Source organism: Agelaius tricolor, unplaced genomic scaffold, assembly GCF_023055355.1.
Source record: "Agelaius tricolor isolate 1412-34295 unplaced genomic scaffold, bAgeTri1.0.p SCAF_17, whole genome shotgun sequence".
NCBI lineage: Eukaryota > Metazoa > Chordata > Aves > Passeriformes > Icteridae > Agelaius > Agelaius tricolor.
The window spans coordinates 6,687,527-6,710,514 of NW_027269277.1; the positions used below are offsets into that span (position 1 = coordinate 6,687,527).

The 22,988-nt window shown below is 41.8% G+C and overlaps 1 protein-coding gene across 1 annotated transcript in view; it reads left to right on the forward strand.

The window, feature by feature from the left end:
* Positions 1-735: 735 nt before the first annotated feature.
* MAP7D3 (MAP7 domain containing 3) overlaps positions 736-22,988 on the forward strand; it is a 42,848-nt gene continuing 20,595 nt past the window's right edge. Inside the window, exons 1-6 of the mRNA XM_071442277.1 lie at positions 736-941; positions 13,755-13,850; positions 14,652-14,732; positions 16,151-16,314; positions 18,333-18,447; positions 19,400-19,432. Of these exons, the coding sequence (XP_071298378.1) occupies positions 863-941; positions 13,755-13,850; positions 14,652-14,732; positions 16,151-16,314; positions 18,333-18,447; positions 19,400-19,432 (568 nt within the window). The 5' untranslated portion in view covers positions 736-862. The remainder of the gene's footprint in view (positions 942-13,754; positions 13,851-14,651; positions 14,733-16,150; positions 16,315-18,332; positions 18,448-19,399; positions 19,433-22,988) is intronic.

The following is a 22,988-nucleotide window of genomic DNA, read 5'->3' on the forward strand; positions in this document are numbered from 1 at the left end:
CAGTTGTTGTGGGGACACAAACTGCCCCTGCCCTGTGGGGTACCTGGGGAGCTGTGCCGTGCCCTGCCAGGTTCCCCTCAGCACCGGCCACCGGGGACCACGATGGCTCCCGTGGGGCGGCCAATGCCACTGGCCCCTTTGGCAGATATTCACAGAATATTCACAATATTCAACTCCTAAACCATTAAACCAAAGGCGTATTTAAGAGGTTTCTGGATCTGGCACTGGGTGATGTGGTTTTGGGGTTGCAGTGCCAGCGCTGAGCGGACTTGATGATCGTGAAGGTCTCTTCCAGCCTTGACAATTCCATGATCCTAAACCACATCACTCAGCGCCCAGATCCACACACCCCTTAAACACCTCCAGGGACGGTGACTCCATCTCCTCCTTGTGCAGCCTATTCCAACACCTGACCACTGGATTCCTTTTTTCTAATCTGCATCTCTGCTGTCGCCGTTTGAGGCCGTTTCCTCTGCTCCTCTCCGTGCAGAGCCGGCAGACGGGACCGGCCCCAGCTCACTGCACGCTCCCGTCAAGGGTGATGAGCTCCCCCCGGAGCCTCCTGGAGCCCCCAGCTCCCTCAGCCGCTGCCCATCAGACTCCCAGTCCTTCCCAGTTCCCCAGTTTTGGTCTCTCTCAGTTCCCCAGTCCTTGCAGGAGGTTCCTTGCCCACGGCCGGACCCTCTCCAGCAGCCCCGTCCCTGAGGAAGCGCAGCCCGAGGCAGCGCCCGGCGCTCGCCGCGGCCGCCCCGGATGGACGCGGGAGCGCTCCCGGTGCCGGCGGGGCGGGAGCGGGCGGAGCCTGCGCACTGCGCCCCGCGCCCCGCGGCCCGCCCGGCACTCCCGCGGCCCGGCGCTGAAGATGGCGGAGGGCGGTGCGGCGCCTCCGTCCTGCGCTTCCTCCTCCTCCTCCTCCTTGAAGGGGCTGCGGGAGCAGATGGGTGAGAGCGGGCAGGGAGGGGTAGCACGGGGGGTGCGTGGGGGGTCCGGCGGCCCAAGGGCGCGGCTGGCGCCGGCCGCCCCCCCGCCGGCCGCCCCGCTGGACGTCCGGCCCCGTCCCGGGGCGGGGAAGGGGCACCGCGAGCGGAGGCCGCCGGGGCTGGCCGGGCCCGGCCCGCTGCCCGCCCGGTCCGTGCTTCCCGCAGCTCCGGGCGGTGATTGCTGGCTCGGGACCTCCCGCAGCTGGTGGGCTCAGCACAGGCGGTGCGGGGAGGCTGCGTTACACGAGCCGCCCGTTTTTCACCGGTTCTCCAACTCGGCGGTGTCTGTGCTGGCTCTTGGCTTTCAGAGGGTTTGCCCCAGCGATGTGTTCGGTCCCGAGTGCAGAAGGCAGAGACAGCCCCTGGCATTGATTTCTAATCAAAGATTGAATAGTTCCCGATTTTACTTTTCACTTTTTTTTTTTTTAACTGGTGTTATAAGAGGGCTGAAGAAGCTCTGCTTTTGTCTTTGGCTGTGCTTATGTGCCTATTTATTCTTAAGGTCCTTAATAATATACTCTGCAACGAGTATTGTGCATGCACGATATGTGTTTGCAGCAACGTTTCGTGGTACATCTCCATGCGAAAGCTTTGTGGGTGAGCAATAGAAAAGATAAACATTTACTTATCCCAGTCACAAAAACAAGTAAAGAGACTTGTGGTTTGATCTAAACTAACTAGGACTAGGTGCAGCAACTACTCTTGAGAGCCTATTGCATTGTTTTCAGTGTATCTGTGTAATTACATAAAGAGGAGTGCTGGCAAAGGGTCTTGAATGCACAATTCTCATCTGGCATTCTTCTTCAGTGTGTTGGGTGTTGGAAATACTATTTAATTACTTTTTGTTTCTGTTTCAAAATTAAGACAGTTTAGTGCTCCAGAAGGATAAAGATCTACCAAAAGATAGCACTTCTCACCTGCAAAGGCTATGTCTGTTTGAACCTTATTCTTCCTGCTAGAACTGCTGAATTTTACTTTGCATATGGGATGCACTTACATGGTGGCTGCTAGGTTTTTCCAAGGATGGGCACCCATATTTGGTTACAGCTGTCATGACCTAGATTTAGTCCCAAAATCACAGAGGAAATGCTCCATGGGCCAGGCAGCTCCGTCTCCTTTCAGATATGCACATGTTGTAATATGCACATCATGTTGAAAAAACAACCCCCCTCCCTAGATCCTGGAAAGGCTAGACCTTGATTTTTTTTCCCTGAGGGGGTAGAAGTCACTGAACCAGAATCTGAACTTCAGTGTACATAGAATGCATTTGTAGCAGTTATGTGCTCAAAGATAAACTCGGTGCTAATGTGCAGTGAATCAATGCTGTCTGTGAGCTCTCAGGCTGCTGCAGCTCTGCTCCCGACTTCTACTCAGTAGCACTCCCTGGAGAGAGCAAATGATGTTTAGAAATCATCCTTGCAATCCAGTGGTTGACGGTGGAATTTGCAGGATGATTTGCCACAGTATTTGCTGCTCTTTGGAGAAGTTGTGAGCAGCAGCCAAGTCTGATATCGCAGCTGTTTGGAGAAGATGTACAAAAAAAAAGAAAAAAAGACACCCGTTCAGTCCCACGCTCCCCTTGGGCGTGTTTGGGGAGGGATAGAACTTCCTGCCTGTCTGAGCTCACTTGGCTGCGTGGGGGGACTCCTCACTTCCAAAATACCTGCTAACAAGAATGCTTGGAGCCACATTCTGCTGCTCTGGGGGCAGTTGTGTACTTTGCCGTCTTAATCAGTGTGGAGAACAAACATCTATGCAAAATAAATACAGTGTTGTGTGCCTTCAGAAGTTTGTCAGTGAACTTGTGTCTGGGAATCTCACGTTTAAAGACAATAAATAAAGAGAATCTTGCTGAGAAGCCACAGCTCTTTGTGGCAGCCTGGCTAAGAGGTGTGTGCACATACTGTTTGTATAGTCACCTTCTGCATAGGTACCTTTGTGGGTCCTTATTAAAGGACACTTCTGGGTTCTTGTTCTGTTCACTTCTGCTCTCTCTGACCAGCCTCTTGATGGTGCTTGTTGATTTTTAGGCCTTGCACACGTAGAATCCCACGCTGCCACTTGTAACTAACTTCCAATTTGGTATGTTTAGCAAGAAAAATATTCTCTCTAATTCAGTCTGGTGTTGAGGTAAGGAAAAGGTGTTTCTCCTTCTTTGAGAGAGTATCAACTGTGATTAAGATTCTGCAGGCCAACTCATGCCTGCAGTGCCAGTTCTGCAGTTCCTTTGTAATAATTTTCTGCCCTGACACACTTGTCCAATCTTATTTCCTTTATGTGGATGACAAAAAGCAGAATCTGCTACCACAACTAGAAGGCAGTTAAGGTTTCTGAACATCACTTAACATTAGAAATGAATTGTAGTTGTACACTGAACCAGCAGTGCATAGATGGCAGTTGCTTACCCCATTTTTGTTATCCATGCTTGCTGCTGTCATCCCTCAGGGATGAAGAGGAATTTTTGATCCTATTCTAATGCCATAAGTACTGCTGAGCTTGTTAAGATGTGAGAAGAGGGGAATAGTCAGGTACTTGTGGTTTATCCAGTAAGTGAGGTTTTCCTTGAGTAGTGTGGGTAATCAGAGGAAAAATACCTGTAATTTATGCTGCTGTAGCCTACATTTATTGTCTTCATTTTCACTGGAATACTGAAAAGTCCTGTCTTTCACAGTATGGGTGGTAGAGAATGTTTGGATTTTTTTACTAGAGCTTGGTATTCCTGTGCTGTTGCCAGGATTTCCACTCACATATTGAATTGCTGTTGCAAAGGTTGTTCAAAACAGTATATTTAAATGCTGTTCATACGTATTTTCCTTTCCAGGACTTGCATCATCTTTTGGGAAACCTGTCTCAGGTTTGGGGAAAAAAATAAAGTGCCTTTTTCAACAAATCTAGCTGCAGGCATAAATTCCATGACCTGCAGGTCCCTGTTTGGTTGGAAGTTTTCTAATAAAACAACAACTTCATTCCATGTAATCAGTTTTTTGTCCCTATGCAAGTGGCACTGTCTGGCTCTGTCCATTTTGCCCAGACCACAGTTCTTAGCAACAGCTTTATCAAGTGCATGTACACAGAATTGGCATGAAAAGGATGGATGGGTAACTAATAGTGCATCTTCATTGCTCAGGCAAGGAGTCAGGAACATGCACAGATTTTTCTGGTCTCTAGATAACACTTATAAAACATAAGAACACAAGGTTGCACCAACACCTGTAGGAGTACTGGAGAGCTCTTGGGTACAGTCTTGGTCCCATAACAGAAGATGGTCAGAGGAAATTATTTGGGATCCAGAAGGATCTGTCAGACAATTGATGAGTTCACCTGTGTGTCAGAGCTGCTTGCTGGAAGATGGAAAGAATGAATTTACTTAGGAATTTGGATCCTTTAAAGCCTCTGGGATTTGCACTGTGGCTGTCAGTAGAGGTGGGCTTCAGGTCTTGCCTGGGAAGCAGCAAGACAAGGAAACCATTTCTTTGCCAGGTTTCTCACAATGTGGGAGTGCTGCATGAAAAGCATCTTGAGCATTCAGTTGTTGTCTTATTTGGTGATGTTTGAATGAGTGACTGGTACAGGTCCCATCTGCAGAGCAAAGGCAGCTCATCACTGGGGCATTCAGCTCGTGATCACTGGGGCTGGCTTCAATTTCTTGATTTGTCAAACTCCTCAGAACTTTGGACAAAGTTCTAAGGGGTTTTTGTGCTTCATCCTTTTTCCCTGCATGAAAGTAGTAAGACTGCTTTGCAGAGTGCCAAGGCAATAAGTGCAAAGAACTGCACAGAAATTGGATTTCATGTAGATCTCAGTGGTGAGAGAACATTCCCAAATCAGGCTGAGAACTTAATGTAATTGTGATGGCTATGAGCTCTAATTTCATTTTCTTTTTGTTCAGGGAAATACAATCATCTAGGGTAGGGATAATTTCATGCTGATTCAGAAAGATGAATGCTATGTATTGAGGTGCTTAGCATTCTGAAGATTACTTACAGTTGTAAGTGGTTTATAAAAGGTTTTATTAGAATTTAAAACTTTAAATTCTTGAGATTTCTCCAAATATATTCAGGAGAGATATGCTCCTTGCTGTAAGGAGAAAAAGGCAAACAAACAAAAAAACCACCCAAACCATGTGCATATACAGCATTTTTCTTTTCAGTTTCTTGTGTTGAGTGTTCCATTCTCTACATATTTCTTCATGTGTTGAAATTGCAGAATATAAATTTGGCTTCCATGCTTCAATTCAGATGAAACTATTTAGCAAATAATTACTTGCAAGGGTCATAACTCCAGTGGTGAGAGCCCAGAGATGCTGTGGCTTACACTCTCCCCAACTGTGCATAGTCTTAATATGTGACTGCAATTAAGGACTGCTGCTTCTTCATACAGTTGTGTTTTTTAAAAAGAAAATGGGAATACTGATATGCTATTATTAATTTTCAGTTCTTAAAGGTGATAAGAGAATAAAGAAGGGTTACTATGGGTTACTGTAAGATAAATGTAAAAAATAATCTAGGTTAGTCATAATAATAGGGGTATCAAAAGCTGCTGATTGTCTTTAAATTTGATTAAATAATTGGAGATGCTTGCAGTCCTCTTGTGAAAGGACACCCTGACAAATAAAATTCTGAGCATGCAATTTTAATGACTTCTGTGAATATGACTTATCGGATTACTTGTGGTACTTGAAAATCCAACTGGGACTGCAAATTTCTTGTCTGCCACAAATAAATTAGTGCCATTTAGCTTCCAATTATGCAGCTTACAACCAGGTTAATCTTAATTGATGATATGCTTTCAGTGTGTTTGCATATGTCTGTCCAATAATCAAAACCTTTCTACATGCTGGTGATTTAAGTTTTTTGGAGGGTGGCATTTGTGGAAGAAAAAAGTGTTGCTCAGAGTTGGTTTTGTTTGAAAGAGACAGAAACCTCCACTGTGCTGCATAATGCTGTGCATAAAGGGACACAAGCCTTTGCTTTTAAGGAAGGCTGACATGGTTGCTTGACATTTGTTTTCATCTAAATTATTTTTATATTCCAGTCAGTTTGGAAGTTCTGCTTTCTAGGTGAAGGATCCCCAGCTGATGTTGCCTTTGAGGAAAGCAGTTACCACTGGCCATGCTCAGAATACCTCTGTCTTTTCTCATAGTGGTTTTTTTCCCTTCATAATTCACAGGGAACTTCTAAAATACTCCTTTATGAGTACTTAACTGACTCTTAATTTACAGACACTCTCTGTTGTTTAAATGCACTGACCTGAATCTTGGGAGGGAGAATAGATATTGTAGTGCCTTGTTCTCTGGGCAAGTGTTTCAAAGCTTCCAAGTGTTAGAATTCCTCTCCCAAGCCGAAGAGGGCTTGGCTACAAGAATATGGAAATACAGTAGGGATCTTTGTACTTAAAGAACATAATTTAATAGAATTTATTAAGTTGTTAATTTCAGACCTTATCCTCTGTTTAATTTTGCCAAGAGAACTTCTTGGAGGAACATTTTTGCAGCACAGAGTTGATCAATATTATTGTATGTTGTGTTCTGGATATTAAAACCAAGGACACTCATCTCCAGACCAGGTCAGTGAGTGTCACCTTACATTCAGATTTCTTTAAAAGACTTTGTGCCACTGGGTAATGAATTTAGAAAGAAACATGGTCTCTTTATTTTCTCTTTAGCTCTTTTTTCCTGCTTGCTTTTTTTACACCCATTTGCCACTTTTCACTTATCCTTCATGCTCTTTGGGGCTGGGACTGATTCATGGTTACTTTGCTGGGGTCTTACATTGCATGTATTGGAGTGTCCCAGAGCCTTCATTTTTTAATTAGCTGGGTGAACTGTACAGCTTTAAGAAAATTTGCAGTTTATTTCCTTTTACGTTTTGCATTCCCCTTTTCTGCTTTAGACAGAGGGTTTGCTGCATTAAACACACTGTGGACCTGTCAGTGTCCTGCAGCACTTTCTGTACTGAGTGATTTGATTTGAGCTTGGCCTCTTGGGGGTAAATGCCAACACCAGTCTCTCCTTCTGAAACACACAGGCAGTGTTTGAATGAGCTCTAAATTTTCCATGAGAAATTCATCGAGTGTAAAAAGCAAAAGCAGTAGTTTTCACTGCTGTCTTGGAAAGGAACTGCTGTCCTTGCACCTAAAGAAAGCTCAAAATGGAGTTTTCCCAGGGTTTGTCTGAGTCTGTTGTGACTTGCAGTGCTAGGCTGTGGTGTGGGCTGGCATTGTTTGGCCTGGGTGAATTAAACAATAGGGACAGCCTGCAAACAAGAGCACAAAAGCGTTTTCAAGGCCATGCTTCTAGCAAGCAAAAAAACCCCAGAGTGTTCAGGAAAGAGGGAAGTCATGGAGAGAAGTTAGTTATTGCCAGTGTTAGGGATAGTGCACGGCGGGGGAAGAAACAATACAATGAAAAAAACAGATGTGAAATAAGAGAAGAGAGCAAGGGCTTGTCTTGAAGTTACTTTTTGCCATGGCTTGCAGGAGTGTGAAGAGGAGTCAGTGTTAGGCAGCCCAAAGCAGAGAGCTGATTTCTGTCTGTAGCTTTTGTCAATGCTTGAGCTGGAATTCCAGTGGGAACTGAGCTGTGCAGAGGAGGTTAAAGGGACTGCTCTGGCATCTGTGAAGCCACTTCAGCATTGAGGGACAATGTATGTACTCCTGAGGCACTGGGCAGTGCTATTAAATAGAGAAAATTATTCGTACAGCAGACTGGTTATTGATAATCTTCCATTTTACCTTTTGGGTCCTTCTGTAGCTGTTAAACCTGTATCTAATTCTGTCCAGTTGAGAGTGTTAAATCTGTTTACCCCTATATATAAACATTGATGTCACATAACTAGTAAATTTCACAATGAATCTGCTTGAAATTATCTATGGGCATGTTAATCGTGTAGACTGCTTTCATTTTAGTCCTGTGTATTAGGATACTTTGGAATTTCCAGTATGCAGAAATAGGTAAATATTTCAGCTAAACTTGAGAAGGTTCACAAGGGTCTTTGTGAGAGTGGAGTTTCTGCTGTCATTCCACTTAATTGCTTTCAGGAGGTGAATAATAATACACCTCACTAATAAAGAACCCCAAATTGTGGAAGCCAGGTGTCTTTTCCAGAGAAGGAGATAGATTTAGCTTGTCAGCTCTGTGTGCAAAACACAGACAGTGCTTCTTACTAACCTTATGATGGCTTCTGCAAGAGTTGGTGACATGTCTTTGTCCTTTCTAAGCATTGTGCTGGCAGTTGCTTTTTCCATTAAGTAGCAAGAAGCATAACTCATGGCTGAGCAGTATAAAGTGAGGTTAAAATAAGAGAATAAGTGACAGTGGGAGTCAGTGGGACTCCACAGGTGTGTTTTCAGTAGCGTTCAGACAACTGAAGGTAGTGAGGATGGTGTGGCTGTTGAGCAATGGTGTAACATCTCTGACTGTAGAAAGTTTCTGGAGATGGCTGCTAATTCTGTTGAGGACAAATTTCAATGCCTTTGTCTGTGCTTATATTACAGTCAAGTTTGGTTTAGATTTTGTGCTTCCTTCCCCTAGGGCAAAGTGTGCAGAGATCAATGCAAAAATTAACTAGCAACCTTCCTGGTCCCTTTCTGGTCATGCCCTAGGCTGAGTACATAGTAAGAGTATCATACATCTTTGAGATTGCTTCAGCTGTATCTTTGCAGGTTTCCTTATAAGAAATAGGTAATTTTGTTAGTTATGTGATTTAAAAAATATTTCTAGGTCTTAATCTCAATATGAATGTTTGAAGATAAGTAAAAAATTAGATTCTTGCAAGTATGTCTCAAATACTTACTTGTGGAGCTGCTAATTCATATACTGCAAAGGAATGCTTGTGTCAGTGGGTTCAAAACTTGTGATGAACTCAAGAAATCACCCTTAACTGCCTTGAGCTTTGGGAGCAAAACCAGATTGTTGTACAGAATTAGCTGAGGAAATGGTCTTAAAGGGAGGAAAGCACATAAAGGTAGTAAAATAGGTATCCCATGTAAGGAATAAATATAGGACAAAGTTTGCAAATGGAGTCTGGGATAGGGATAAGACAACAGGAAGCTCTTGTAGCCTGCTGAAGCTGAGAGTGTGCACTGCTTTCTGGAGATCTCTGTGCTTCCCATCTGGTGGCTGCCCAGACAAAACAGGAGAACCATCTGCCTCCCAGCTGGTCCCTCAGAAGGTGCCTACAGGGAAGCTCACGTGTTTGTTTGTTTGTGGAGCTGTCAGTCCTTGCAGCCCCAAGATGGGATGTGAGGATCAATGGGGAAAACAGGGAAGAGAGGAATGCACACAGAGAGGGCTTTCCCTTCATCATTAGAAACTTTCTGTGTTGTCCACCTGTTTGTGTGAAGGTGCATCCTTCCTCTGGTGTCATCTGAACAAGGAGTAGTGGTGTAAAAACCAATACCTAATTTTTCTTAAAGCTTCAAACTTATGATCTTGCATCTGTTTCTTAACCTATGTTAATTAATGATTGGAAATCATCTTAAAAGGCAGTGCATGGAAATCTCAAGCTTGAATGCTGACTTTCCTCATCTTTCCTGAAAGTATGTAGAAAACTTTTAAAGGATCTGAACACTTACTGGCAAACAGCATCTCCCTGTAGTGGAACAAGACAAGAACGAAGGCTTGCAGATTTGGCACAGTTTGCTATAAAATCAGAGATGTTTTGCTGGAAGGTTCACTTTTGATTCATGGGTTGCTTATTGGCTTCTTGTTACCTGCTTTAAACTTTTATGAGCACACTTAGAATCATAACAATGCTTAACATTCAGGAGCCCTCCTAACACCCCCCGTTTCAGAAGCTTAGCCTGTGATTTTTTTGTTTGCTTTGCATAGCAAGTCATTAAATCATAAGAAGCAGAAGGGTTGCTGTGAAAGTCAGCACATTCTGCTCTCCTCTGTAGTTCAACAAGGGAAGGGAAGGGAAGGGAAGGGAAGGGAAGGGAAGGGAAGGGAAGGGAAGGGAAGGGAAGGGAAGGGAAGGGAAGGGAAGGGAAGGGAAGGGAAGGGAAGGGAAGGGAGAGTGGGGCAGGGGATGGGATGGAAGGCCTGGAGCTCGCTGGGTGAAGGGATGGAGCTGCTTCAGTCCCTAATGAGGTTTACTAAGAACAGCAGTGGGTTCTTTGCCATCTTGGCAGGGGCCAAGGGTATTAGCCGTGTGCAGGGGTTGAAATAGAAATCAAGGTTTATTTTTAGCGCCGGTCCCTTCAGGGCATATTGGAAACCTGATCAGGGAAGGGAAGTGCTGTCATGCTCAGTGTGAGGGAGGCACCTCAGCACCTGCACTGTCAGGGGATCGTGAGCTGGAAGTGGAATTGGGAGAGTTGGATTTATTTAGAATGTCACCTCCTGGTGCTTCTGTGGGTTTGGTTTTTCTCCGATTTGCTTGGCCAGACCTGGGGTGCTAAATGGTGATGAGGGCACAGAAGGAAAACTGCTTCCCAAATGACCTAATCATTTCATGATTCAAATAGCTCTATTTTATTATGCATGAATGCAGATATTATTATTAGCCTCATGCATGGCTTATATTTTTATTGATTTTACCTGGAGCACTTAAAGGTAGACTACTGTAAAATAAACACACAAATTATGATGATCACAAAATATTGTTGTGAAAGACTACTGTGGGAGGGCAAGCTCAGAATAGAAATGAGATATAATTTGACTCTAAGAGAATTTTTCCTCTCCAGGGAGTTTGCTGAATATGTCCATGTAGGCACCCCCCCCATTAATGCAACATGTGACACAGATTCTAGTGAAATGGTTGTTAACTGGTTTCCTGTTCTGGGGTATTCTGATTCATTACACAGATATTAGGCTCTGTATTTTACAGAGATATATTTTGTGGAAAATTCTTTTCCATGAAGCTTCACTCCATAGCAGACTGCTACATTCATTATGGAAAACTAGGCAGAGAAATTATAGGTATTTGTGCAAAAAACATTAAAATATATTAATTATTAATGTTTCTTTTATAATATCAAAGCAAAATAAGATAGGTATTTCTTAAAGATTGCATAGTGCAACAATATGCAATGCATTTTCTTTTGCTGTAGTAAAATGTGGACTTTGAAAATCACAGTTTTGTATTGTAAATTTACCATGAAATTGTCAAGGGCCATAAAACCTGTCTGTTGACTAGGAACTTGGTGAAATTGAGCTCACATATCTCAGGAATGTATCTAATGTGATGTCTGTTCCCCTTTTATCAATCTTCTGTTCGGATCCCCAGTTCACATTTGATTCTGGCTTTCTGTTGGTGAAATGAATCACATCCGTGTGACAGGAAGGTGCACACCTTGTACCTTAAATCTGCTACTTTCAAATGTGGAAGCACATTGTTTCTATGCAAATAATGAAGCATTAAAGGAGTGAACATAACATATTTTATCTGACATACATACAAAAAACCTTGATGTGCAGAGTCCTCTGGCTGGGTATTTCTAGAGTTTTTTCACCTCTGTGTCCTCTGCAAGCTGAACTGTTTTTGTAACCCACTTTCCTGCCTTACAGAATCTCAAGCAATCTTTTGCAACCTGAATTAATTAAAGTAAACTGACTAATTGCTTTGCAAATGTAACACATTTTTAAATCAGTGCCTTCTAATCATGAACATTATTCCAACTGTGCGTTTATTTTTGATTGAGTAAATAAATACATAATCCCCCATATCCATTATGGCTGCTTTATTCAGCAAGATTTCTAATAGTAAAATACTTCTGTAAGTAAAATAAAGTTAATATTGTACCTGTTTAATTGCAGGTTGCTTCTTACTATAACTTTGTTATGGAAATTTGGATGTTTAAACTTTGAGAATTGAGGCAAAATTCCAGTGTTGGTCTTAACTGAAGCTGGTTTAGGTGGAGAGTGACTTTGTTCTGTTGGGATAATTTCCTACCTGAGTTAGCTCAGGCTTCCTGGGCACCTCTGTCTCCTCCCTTGAGGAAAGATGTACCTGGATTTCTGGATTTGTCTGAAATCTAAGTGGTATTTCAAGAAGCTTATGTTCCTTCAGCCTTTGTGATGTACAGAGGTGTCATTGGATATGAATGCCCTGGTTGTACATTTCTGCTCTCAGAACACCTGCAGTGGGCTGCTTTTCCTCTGGCTGTTTTCACTTCTATTTATGTTAGAATAGATAATTCTGTTGTTGTCACTTGGTGTTTTTTTGGGCTGGATTCCCATCCATGTGACATGCAACAGTGTACAAAAATCAGAATTTTGTCTGACTTGTCTGATCTAGAGAGTGAAAAAAACAGTGAGCCTTTTTTAAGCTATTTTTTTTGCTAGTTGGTAATCTCATCATGTTGTAGTATATCTGGTCTGTGACTTGTGTGAAAAGAGCCTCAGAGATGTATAGGATGGCCTTGAGGAAGACTTTTGTTTGCTGCTGCAATGAGAAATTAATTCAAGACATGGCAACAGCTGCGGGTGACAATTTAGAGTTGCTGAATAAGTATTGTAATCAGCATTTATCACTGAAATCACATGGGATTAAACACTTTGAGGTGATTGTTCTTGGGCACAGCCTTAGGGAGGGTTATTACCATGACACAACTAGTTGTCATGGCAATGCATGGAGAAGAGGGAGACTCTTCCTTCCTCTTTTGCATTTTGCACTCCTCTTATTAAAGGGAAGTCAGATCATTGGCAAAGTTGTAGTGTCCATTCTTAAAATATAACAGCAATTTGTACTATTGGTCCTTCACCTTCTGGGTGAGATCACAGCACGTTACGCGTTCCTTTTGTGGATTTGCCTTTTCTGTGTAAAACTGGCCTCAACTTTCCCATGTGTGGGTGTGTTCCCTTCTTCCCCTGAAGCTGGGTTTTCCCATGGAAGCCAGCTGAGCTCCCAGTGCCTGTCAGGCAAGGTGACAGCAGGGTGGCAGTGTGTGGGGACACTTCTGTGGAGCTGTGCAGGGCGCTGGGGTAATGCTGCCTTACAGGTTGCCCTGCCTGCTTTCCCTGTAACTCTTCACGCCCTGCAAAGTGATTAGTGAAGGTTGATATCAAAACAAAGAAAATCTGGGGAGAGTGATACAGTAAATTAGTCTCCCAGACTTGTTAATGGTTTTTTTATTTAGCAAAATTAATATTGGTAGCATTTCCTTTCTCTGTGTTTATCTGTGAGTTGTAGCCCTGCATTTTGCTGAAGTTACTTTGGTGAAACTCAGATAAGGTGAATGGGTCTCTGCACAAATGCTCAATTTACTGTTTTGGAGTCTAATTTATAATTTAAATTTATTTTTTAAGCTCTTGTTTCAGAAGTATGTTGTAAGCATCCTTCAGTGGTTTACTTTATGCAGCTAATCCCCTTTCTCTTTCATGTAATGAAGTAATGACAGGTCTTCATAGACCTCTCCCTGCTTGGGTCTCATCAGAATATGATTCTAGCAGTGCTAATGGGTTATTACATACATGTGTGCAGCCCACAATTGCTCATGTGGTAGCAAAGAGTTTCTTTTATTAAGTGTAAGTCACATATAACTTTGCAAAATAATGGAGTTTGTTTTAGAAGTGTTATTAAATAAATTTCATCTTTGAAACTCTGTAGTCTTAAAACATAAGGTTTGATAAATGTTTTTATAACAAAATGCTCTGCCAGGTCTCAAGTCTCATATGACAAGTTTTTCCTTACAAGTTGAGCAGCCCCCAGTTAGTTAATTAATAAAAGCATCAGCGACCTCAAGTGGAATTTTATGTATTTATGTTGGATATTTATTTCATGAGTTTCAGTTGTAGAGCTGTTCTTAATGTGGATTGATTTTTTCTCACAGTTGCTGCAGCCCAAGCCATAGCAGAAGAAAGAAGAAGCCAAAGTGGCATTAGCCCTCTTACAGTCCAGACCTCAATAAAGACAGTGACTAAACCAGGTATAATTACAGGTCATTGCTCTTAATGAAGTGCTGGGCTCACAAGGGAGGGTTAGTAGGGGTTGAAAAGAACATATTTAGAGGAAAGTTTGGTGCTCTTTCTTCAGGAGGCATCAGAGCACGTGGTAGATGGTTTGTAGGTCTGGTTTTGATGACAGATTTCTGGTTTTGACTGACTCAGAGTTCAGTTGCCTGTCATGTAAGCAGGGCGTGAGAGCAAAGATAAATGATGGTAACTGGGCAAGTTACCAGCTCACTTCCTGCTGAAATTCAAGCTTTTATACCTGCAAAGACTGCTTAAGTCTTGATTCTGCTTAGTCTGCAAATGAGCTGGTAATTTCCTACCTGAGTTAGCACTGTCCTACAGTGCTCTGAATTTGTAATGACAGGTGAACTATCTGGTCCCAGATGACACTTTCCTAAATTCCTGTCATTCTTGTTCATGGGAGTCAATATGTACCAGAATGAGGATCAGGGCTGAATTTGCAATAGGGGATGTTCTCACACGTCTTCCTTTGACTGTACTTATTGAGCCTTTAATGTAATGTTTGCTTTCTCTTGCACCTGTTAAAAATAGTGTTGTGAGGGAATGGAGAAGGGGAAGAGGAGGATGTTCAGCTTTCTATGAATTTTTCAGATGGTGTCTTTACTCTCGCTATAGAGTGTGCACTGATTTGGTGGTATGTGCATCTCTCAGGAAGTTTCATTCTCCTTTTGATAGTAAAGACTTTTGACATTTTATTTAAATTTGAATGTTCAAAGTCACTGACAATTATGTGTCTTCAATTTTTGTTTTGACAGTGATAGATGGTTCCATGCTAAGAACAGAAGAAAGGCAAAGACTGGCCAGGGAGCGTAGAGAAGAGCGAGAAAAGCAACATGGTATTTTCATGTTTCACTTAAAATATCATTTTCTAAAATGTTTCTCTTAAAGGAATTACTGTCCCCCTTAGTCCATGTTTTGTCACTTTTTGTCAGCTTGCTGGGGACAAGAGACAAGGTCTGCTCTTGGTCTTGCATCAGTGTCCATCTTTGAATCTGAAAGAAGAAGGTTTTGATTTGAGAGGAAAACACTGTAGAGAGTTGTAGCTTGTTGAAGCTCTGTGTCACTTCTGACCTTCCATTTCTTAGTGACCACCCAGCAAATTTAGCTAATCCCTTACTGAAAGCCTTAACAAAAACACTTTGGAAAATAGAACTTTTAGCTTAGAAGTCCTTCCTATAGCCCTGAAGACTGACGTTTGGAGAATGCTGATTCAGAGAAAACCAAAAAAGATTTAGCTACTTGAATGGCTTGTTTGCCTTGAACACTGCTTCCCTTGTTTCCCAGCACACTGAAATGATTTCTGCATTGAAGTGTCAGCAGTATAGACTTTATCTTAGCAGGGAATCTGAACTAGATAACAGCAGAAAACTCTTACCCAGCTTTATGCTGTTTGTGATGTGAATCAGTGCATGTGTGTGTAGCAGGAGATGAAAGGGTCCCAGTGTGCCCTGCAGTGCTGGGTCTTGGGCTCCTAGCTTGTGAGAAGAGATGTCTCTCTGAGCTGTGTGTTTGTTTCTCAACATAAAAGCAAACACTCACAACAACAGGAATTACTGTGTTATCCTAATATGGGAACAGGGTAGTATTATGATGCGTATAAAACTCAGAAATATTTTGGAGGCCCTATGTGTAGATGCTCCCTGTGCATTGTTGGTGTGATTATCTGGTCTCTTGGTTCATTTCATCTGTCTGGCCATGGAAAATACTCTGTGCATTCTAGCTTTGTGTCACAGGACCTGAGGCTTCCTGTTGAACTGCACACAGCTGTTCCTTGCTGGAGGCTGCAGAGAATGGTGATAGAACTATTTTGAACTCTGATGCAGGAACTGTAGGGTCTTCCCATCTTGTCATTCAGTGCTTTAAATATTACTATATTTTGTTCTTAAAAAAAAAAAAAAGCTACAGCATTGAAAATTCTACTTTTTGATTTTTAATTTACAGCTTCCTTACAGAGACATCACTATTATGTTGATAAGAAAAGTGTATGCTTAATTTAGGGAATATACATATCCTGATATTCCTGTCTAGACAGTAAAGCCTAGTAGCAGGCAAAGTTCTAATTCCACTTCCAGCCTGGGGACAGAATTAAAGATGAGTCTGTTGTTTGTTGTCACCTCTGCAAGCTCATCTTCCTGTACATTTTCACTTCAGGTAGTAAGAATTCTGCTTGAATATCTCTTGCTTATAAGTTGTATTGCAATATCAATGAATGGCTAAGTTTGATTTTAATTTTTTCTTTAAAATATTCTTACAGCTGCCAAAGAGACACAAATCCTTGAAAAGGAGAGAAAAGCAAAACTCCAGTATGAAAAACAGTTAGAAGAAAGGCAGAGAAAGCTGAAAGAAATGAAGCAAAAAGAGGAACAACGGAGGGCAGCAGTAGAAGAAAAGAGGAAACAAAAAATAGAGGAGGAAAAGGTAACACACATCAAAGTTCCATAGTTTAAAAGAACTATGTTGTTTTCCTACATTACCATGCAGTTTAAAAGGACTACATTGTTTTCCTACATTACCATGCTCTGAAGTGCTGTGAAGGAGAAACTTAGGAAAATGATGAATGTGTTAGAACATAAAAGTATTTTCCACATCTACAGTGGGCTACGTAGGCACATGTCCACCTTCCCCATAGAGCTTTGGCTGTAGCTGAGGCACTCAGGACTTCAGGAGCTGTGGCTGTTTGACCACTGGCTTTTTCTCACATGAGCAAAACCCCCACCCCATATTCCCAGATTTCCAGATACCTTCAGAGCACCTTCAGAGTCTGTCTGTAAATCAGTGTGGGTGACAGGTCTTAGACTTCTCTAATTTCTGTGTCTTGTTTCGTTGGAGCCCTGCTGTGGCCTGAGACTCACATTCTCTTAATTCTTCTAAACCAGAATTCATTCCTGTATGATGAAAGGTGCTGATGTTATCTGTGTATTTTTCATTTGCTGCTTTGAACTGTGTGGTGTCTGTTCTCACTGGCCTTTTCTCTGACTGCACATGGACAGGCAGAGCAGAGTTTGAGTTTGGGACTCACTCAATGGGTAGAAGCTGACAGCAGAAAGAAATACATGAAGTTATTCCATCCTTTTGACAAGTAGCTCTGTTACTGCATATTAAATGTGCAAGTTCTTATTGTTAACTTATTATTACCTTTTTCAGACAGGTCTCGTTTAGTTAATCTTCTAATAAGAGAGGAGCAGTAGCACAGTAGCAAATACTGTGGAAAAGGGAGTGGTTCTAAAAATCTTGAAGACCACTAGCTGTGGTGAGGATTCACATACCTGTCTCCCCCCTGCTCCTCAGGTATTCTGCATATCTCTGAGCTCACTATATTGAGGTCTTGAGCTCATTTCTGTCTTTTGTAAAGTGAAGCCTATATCTTTAACTCTGACTGAAGAATTGCTGCACTGCAGATACCTCCATGGAAATACAATCTACAGATTACATAATGTCTGGGTACTTTGGCACCTTAGGTAAACTCTAGTTCAGGTTTCTCCAACAGAGGGGAAACTAAGCTCTATATTTCAAACAAAAACTTCTGGTTTTATCTTTTGTTAGTGAGCAGAATCCTCCCTTCCAGGTTTACATTGTGTGTTTTGCACGGTGACTTCTTTAGTTTGTGTTGTGAAATGGTGTTGAAAGGAGGTGAAAGTCTAGTGTCCCCAAGTGGGAGAAATGACTGTATAATGAGTTCCCTTGACATCTTACTGCAGTGTATCTGCAGAAAATACTGCTTCAAAAGATCACTTGGGATATAACTAATCCAGAAGAGAAATGTGTTGTTGACATGTGTGGAAACCTGGCTGGCAAGAGAGTCCAGCATGGTTCATCTTTATGCACAAGAGCTAAAGCTCCCCTGCTGGCAGTTACTGGTTCTGGAGACAGCAGCAAAAGCTTCTTTCAGCCCCCTTTGTCCTGTCAGCAATGGTTGCTGAGGCCTGAAGTTGATTGGTCTTCTTTTGTAGCTTTGCCTTTATGTCTTGCTCTTCCTGGTTTCATCACATCTCTCATTCTGTCAGTGTCTGTTAAGACCTGGGTCATTATTTTTACAGTTCCTTGAAAATACAAATAACTTTATACTTGGTATTTTATAATGGAGAATTTTTATCACCTTTAGAAATAACTTGGTGATATAAATAATTTCAATTGCTCAGTTTGGGGTTCATCCCTATTTAGAAAATAAGTAGTGCTGTTTACTGAATAGGAAATCTGTTTGGTGGCTATTTTAAGTAAAGAGTAGAATAGATTATCTGTGCTTTAGCTCAACCTAATCATGTTTGCAGTGTTTTGAAGCCATTAATTACCTCCAGCATTCTTTGCATGATAATTTTTGTAACAACAGCCTGGTAAAACAGATTATAAATCATACTGAGGGGGGTGGGGTGTCTGTATTTTGTTTCCTGGCATGGCTGTGGTGAACAGTTAAGCTTCACGGAGGTGTTGTTTGGTAGGAGCGCTATGAAGCAGTTCTGCATCGCACCTTGGAGCGGAGTCAGCGCCTGGAAACACGACAGAAGAGATGGTCATGGGGGGGGTCTGTGACTCCAGACTCAGAAGGCAAAACAGGTAAGCAGCACTGGTTTTAGTAGGGCTGAATCATGGAATGTTCTGTGTGAACACTGGCAGATGGAGCACTATTCATAGGGACCTGGGCATCATTTCCTATCTGGGATCTTAAAGCAGGATCTGTGGGTAGCTCCTGGGAAAATGTCATATCTGTGCTTGCCCTGAAATGCTGCTCACACTCAGAGCTATTTCTGACCTTGGGAAGAGCTGGAGAGAAGCTCCATGGGAAATATAGCATGTGACAGCACTGCCAGCCCTTAAACATCAGCTAAGGGGAATCATGATCTGTAATATTAAGATAATTCAGAGTCCTTTAAATGCAGTTCATGTAATGGAGTGCTAAGACTAGCACTCCATTACATGAACCAAACTCCATTTTGGTGATGAAAATCAAAAGTACCCAGTTGTACTCTAATATCACATCTAAAATGTTTTAAACACACCCTTGGAGTTATGGAATGCTGACTGATTATTTGAATGCCCAGTAGTGGGTAAGGAGATGCAGTGGACACTCCAAGCTTCTTGGATCATGGATTCTATTCTGGATTAGGTGATGCATTTTAACAGTCTTTAATTTGAACTCAGATAATTTCCTGTTTCACAGTTAACTGTTTCTGCTTGTAAACATTCTGAAATCAGACTAGCAAATAAAGATTGCAGTAGAAGGGATCTTTTCATGCACTACCTAACCACCAATAAATAACATAAATTATTGGCCAGGAATGAAATAAATCAAAAAATGCTTCAGTTCAGCCTATCCTCTGTATTGGTGGAATTGTACTGAATGTGATACTGTCATTTTCTGTCAGCTTGAGTGTGTGTTTGTAACATGTTTGAAAGTGCTTTGATATTAGTTGTCATTATGATATGCAGCATCCCATTTTTTGGTTAACTTGCATTTTTTTTGCTATTTGACCTCATGACTTAGCTTACAAACCTTCTTCTTCTACAGAACAACACAGCACTGATGAAGGTGGAACTGGTGGTACAGATTTCTAAAATTTTCTTTTTCTGTTATTTTACATTCACTACTAACCTTTTAAGCTTGAGTTCTTCTCACACTAAGGAAAACCATCTTCTTTAGATCTTTTCCTGGATCTTGGCCAGCTGTGCAACAAATGTGATCCCTAAGTAGAAAGCAGCCCCCCTCATTTTGGCTATCCCTCCCAGCTAATTCAACTACAGCTTAAGTCATGGCATGCTGAGGGAATTTTCAGGGAAAGGCTATGTGCATTTGGGTTTTTAAAGAGGTCTGGATACAGCACAGGGAGAAGAGAAATTTCTATGGGCAAGTATTTGAATAAGGTTTGGAGGGTTTAAGGGCAGTTTCAGACTCTTTCATTGCTTTGCAAAAAGTACATGGTTGGTCTTGGTTTGTTTCCTTCTTGCTTTGGTTTACCAGCAGTTGAAGTAACGTTTGCAAAATCAAGGATATTTTAGTGAAACTTTGTGAAAGGGAATGGGTCTCTTGAGCAGTTTGATACTTTTTTCATGAAGGGTATTGCAAAATCAGAGCTGTCCCAATTACCTAAAGATAATTCTATACATGAAATATATTTTCATTGGATTTCTGGCACTTTCCAGTGCACAGACTGAGCCATTCATGGAAATGCTTTGGACCACTGATACAAATGTTTAATAAGCAAAATTATTTCCTGTAGCTAGATTGAGGTGAAAACTCTCAGCTGAGACCCAGCTGAGTCTGAATCCTGGCAGCCTGTGCGTGCCCACAACATTACTAATGCAGTGCAGCTGTCTGTGACACACACAAGTGAGACTTGAAAATGCAGTGAGGTCTGACTGAGTATGGTTTAACTATTCTGACAATACAGCAGAAGCATGTGTATTTTAGTTAACTTTTCTCCTCCCTTGCCCTGCACATCATGAGCCCCTAATTTTCTCCAAAATCAGCCAGTTTGGCTGGGTTGGTTTATCTGCTTTACATGTGTTCCTTGGATACATAGATAAATCCATTCACTGTATCTCACACTACCAAATATCATTTAACCTTGAAACTGGGAAATCACATTTGCCTCACATGTTTAAGAAAGCACTGGGTTTTATTCTACTAACAAACACAAAACAATGCTCTTTGCTCTCTCCTGATTTGTGTGAGGAAATGAGCCCTGTCTGTCCTTTCCGTTGTGGAGGAAGATCTTCAGTGCTGTTGAAGTACATTTAAGATAAAATATCTTCCAACACAAATGCTCCTGATATAATAATAAGTGCTTAAACTGTGATTTATGCATCATAAAATAACTATGCAGATAGTTCACTGGCAGTAGATCAATTTGGTAACTTGGCACCAATCTGGAAAAAAAATTGCTATGGACATAAGCAGGTAATGCAATGTCCTAGTCAAACCCTTGTGCACCCACATTGTTTTAAAATTGTGTTTGATTTTATGTTAATGTTTCAAACATGAAGCTATGATGTGTGGGGTGGATAATGTGGAACCATGACTGGTTTTACATTTCTCATATTTATTCCTGTTTCAGAGTAGTTCTTTTTATCTTTGAGAACTCATTACTTTATTATTAGAAATCTACCTAAGCCATGTGGGATATTTCAGTCCGGCTGGCTTTCTAAAAAATCCTTATATGGTCCATTTTGCTTTATATTTGTATATTTTCTGGAAGGACAACAATTACCTTTTCTTTTTACTCTGAAAAATGACACCATATGAGCTTTCGTCCATGACATCATTGTGGCTGAATAGTGCATCTTCTCTAACTGCATATCGGGAGGAGTTTCAATGCAATATTATATTTCCACATTATATTTCAAATTCTGTGGCAGATTTGGGATTAAAGCCCCATTTCTTGAAATGAGAACCGTTTGGGGAACTGATTTCAAATATTCTTTAAATATTTTAGGACAAAAGGCATTCTTGTCTATTGTAGTGCTATGCAAAAAAAATGCAGAATCAGATATGTCTTCCATGAACAGGGTGTGTCAACAGTAATATTTCGGAACATTGAGTGGCAGAGCAGAGGTTTTGGGTGATAGTGTGCTCTGGAAAGTGAAGCCCATGTAATGGAACATTTCCCCAGCCATCAGCAGTTCTGTGGGATGCTGAGTGTGATTCATGAGACCACAGCAGGGATCCCGCTGATGGAGAAATGTAAAAATGGATGAAAGCCCCAGAGTCAAGTGTTACATTAATGGCATTGCTGTCAGTGCTGAGATGAAGCAGGCAGGGTGTGGGTCTGCCAGGAGAAATGGCCAGGCTGTGCAATAAAGCATCCTTGATGACAGTCCTGCTAAAGGGGGTGTTTTAGTGGTGCCTGCTGAGCAGAACAAGAGGTTCAGGTGCATCAGGACTGGAGACATGCAATTAGAATAGAAATGGGGCTGCCAGAGCCTCTCCTTGCTAAATAAAGAGCTTCCTTGTCCTAGTAGAAATTTGGAAGGAAGTGAGAGAGAGCTGATCTTATTTCATGTAGCCTAATGTTATCCAGCCTCAGGCAATGCTGCAGCACCCTCTCTCAGTGAAATCCTGTGAGGATTGAAAGCTCCTCACTCTGAGTGATTTTCTTAAGATCCCATGTTTCCCAGCTCCTTGCCCAGTTCCAAGTCCTGCTGCGTGGCAGACATGTGCTTTCTTAGCTGTGCTGCTGCAGTTTGCTTTCCCCCTTCCATTAGAAAAATAGAGAAGTTGGTGTCACGTGGGCTCTGTGCTTCCTGCATTTCAAACCCTTTGATTGAGGCAGGAATATCCTGCCTGTCTTCTAAAGCTTTTTTTTTTCCTAGAGAAAGGAACTTTTAAGTCTTCAGAATTTGTTCTGTGAATGAGGTAGGGAAGAAGTTGAGGCCATCTGATCATGCAAATGTATTGGTTGAAAAAGCATTAACCTCTGTACCTGGGTCCCAGTAGGTGATAGACCAAATCTCAGATTTCATACAAATGCTGAAGTGCTAAATTGAACCAAGAGAGATTTGTGTGAAGTGTCTCTGTGATGTTTGGAGGCCTTGGACTCAGTTGAGTTCAGTCAGGAGCCAGGATTTCCTTTAAAGAGCAGACACTAGAGGGAAGCCTTTCCCTTCAAAAGCACCCGAATACATGAATTATGAGCTTCCTCATTTTCGTATATAAAACCTCTTAAGGCTGTTTAGTTATCCCACTTCTCAGACTCCATTCATTAAATGGCCCCCTTTTTTTCTTTCTTCTTCTTTTTATTATGTTGGGGAAGCATGCACTAAGTTCAGATCTTAATTTCTAAACTAGATTCAGTAGATCTCCCTCTTACCCCATGGGGACTTTGCTCTTGTTCACTGTCCCAAGAGCTTCCCATAGGGCTGTCCATAGGAATCCTCATGTCCTGGCTCTGGCTATAAGGGGCTGTTGTAGCATGCTGGCAAAGGGAAAAGATGTTGCCTCTGTGGTGAGTAGTGCTGCTGTGTCCTTTGGTATTTATGCACTAATGAGTTCAGATTAATCACCTTTGCTGTGCAGTGTGTCAGTAATCAATTTTACTGACACATCAATGTATTAGATGTTTAGAATTTTGTCTGTTTGTTGTGATGGTCTGCACCACTCT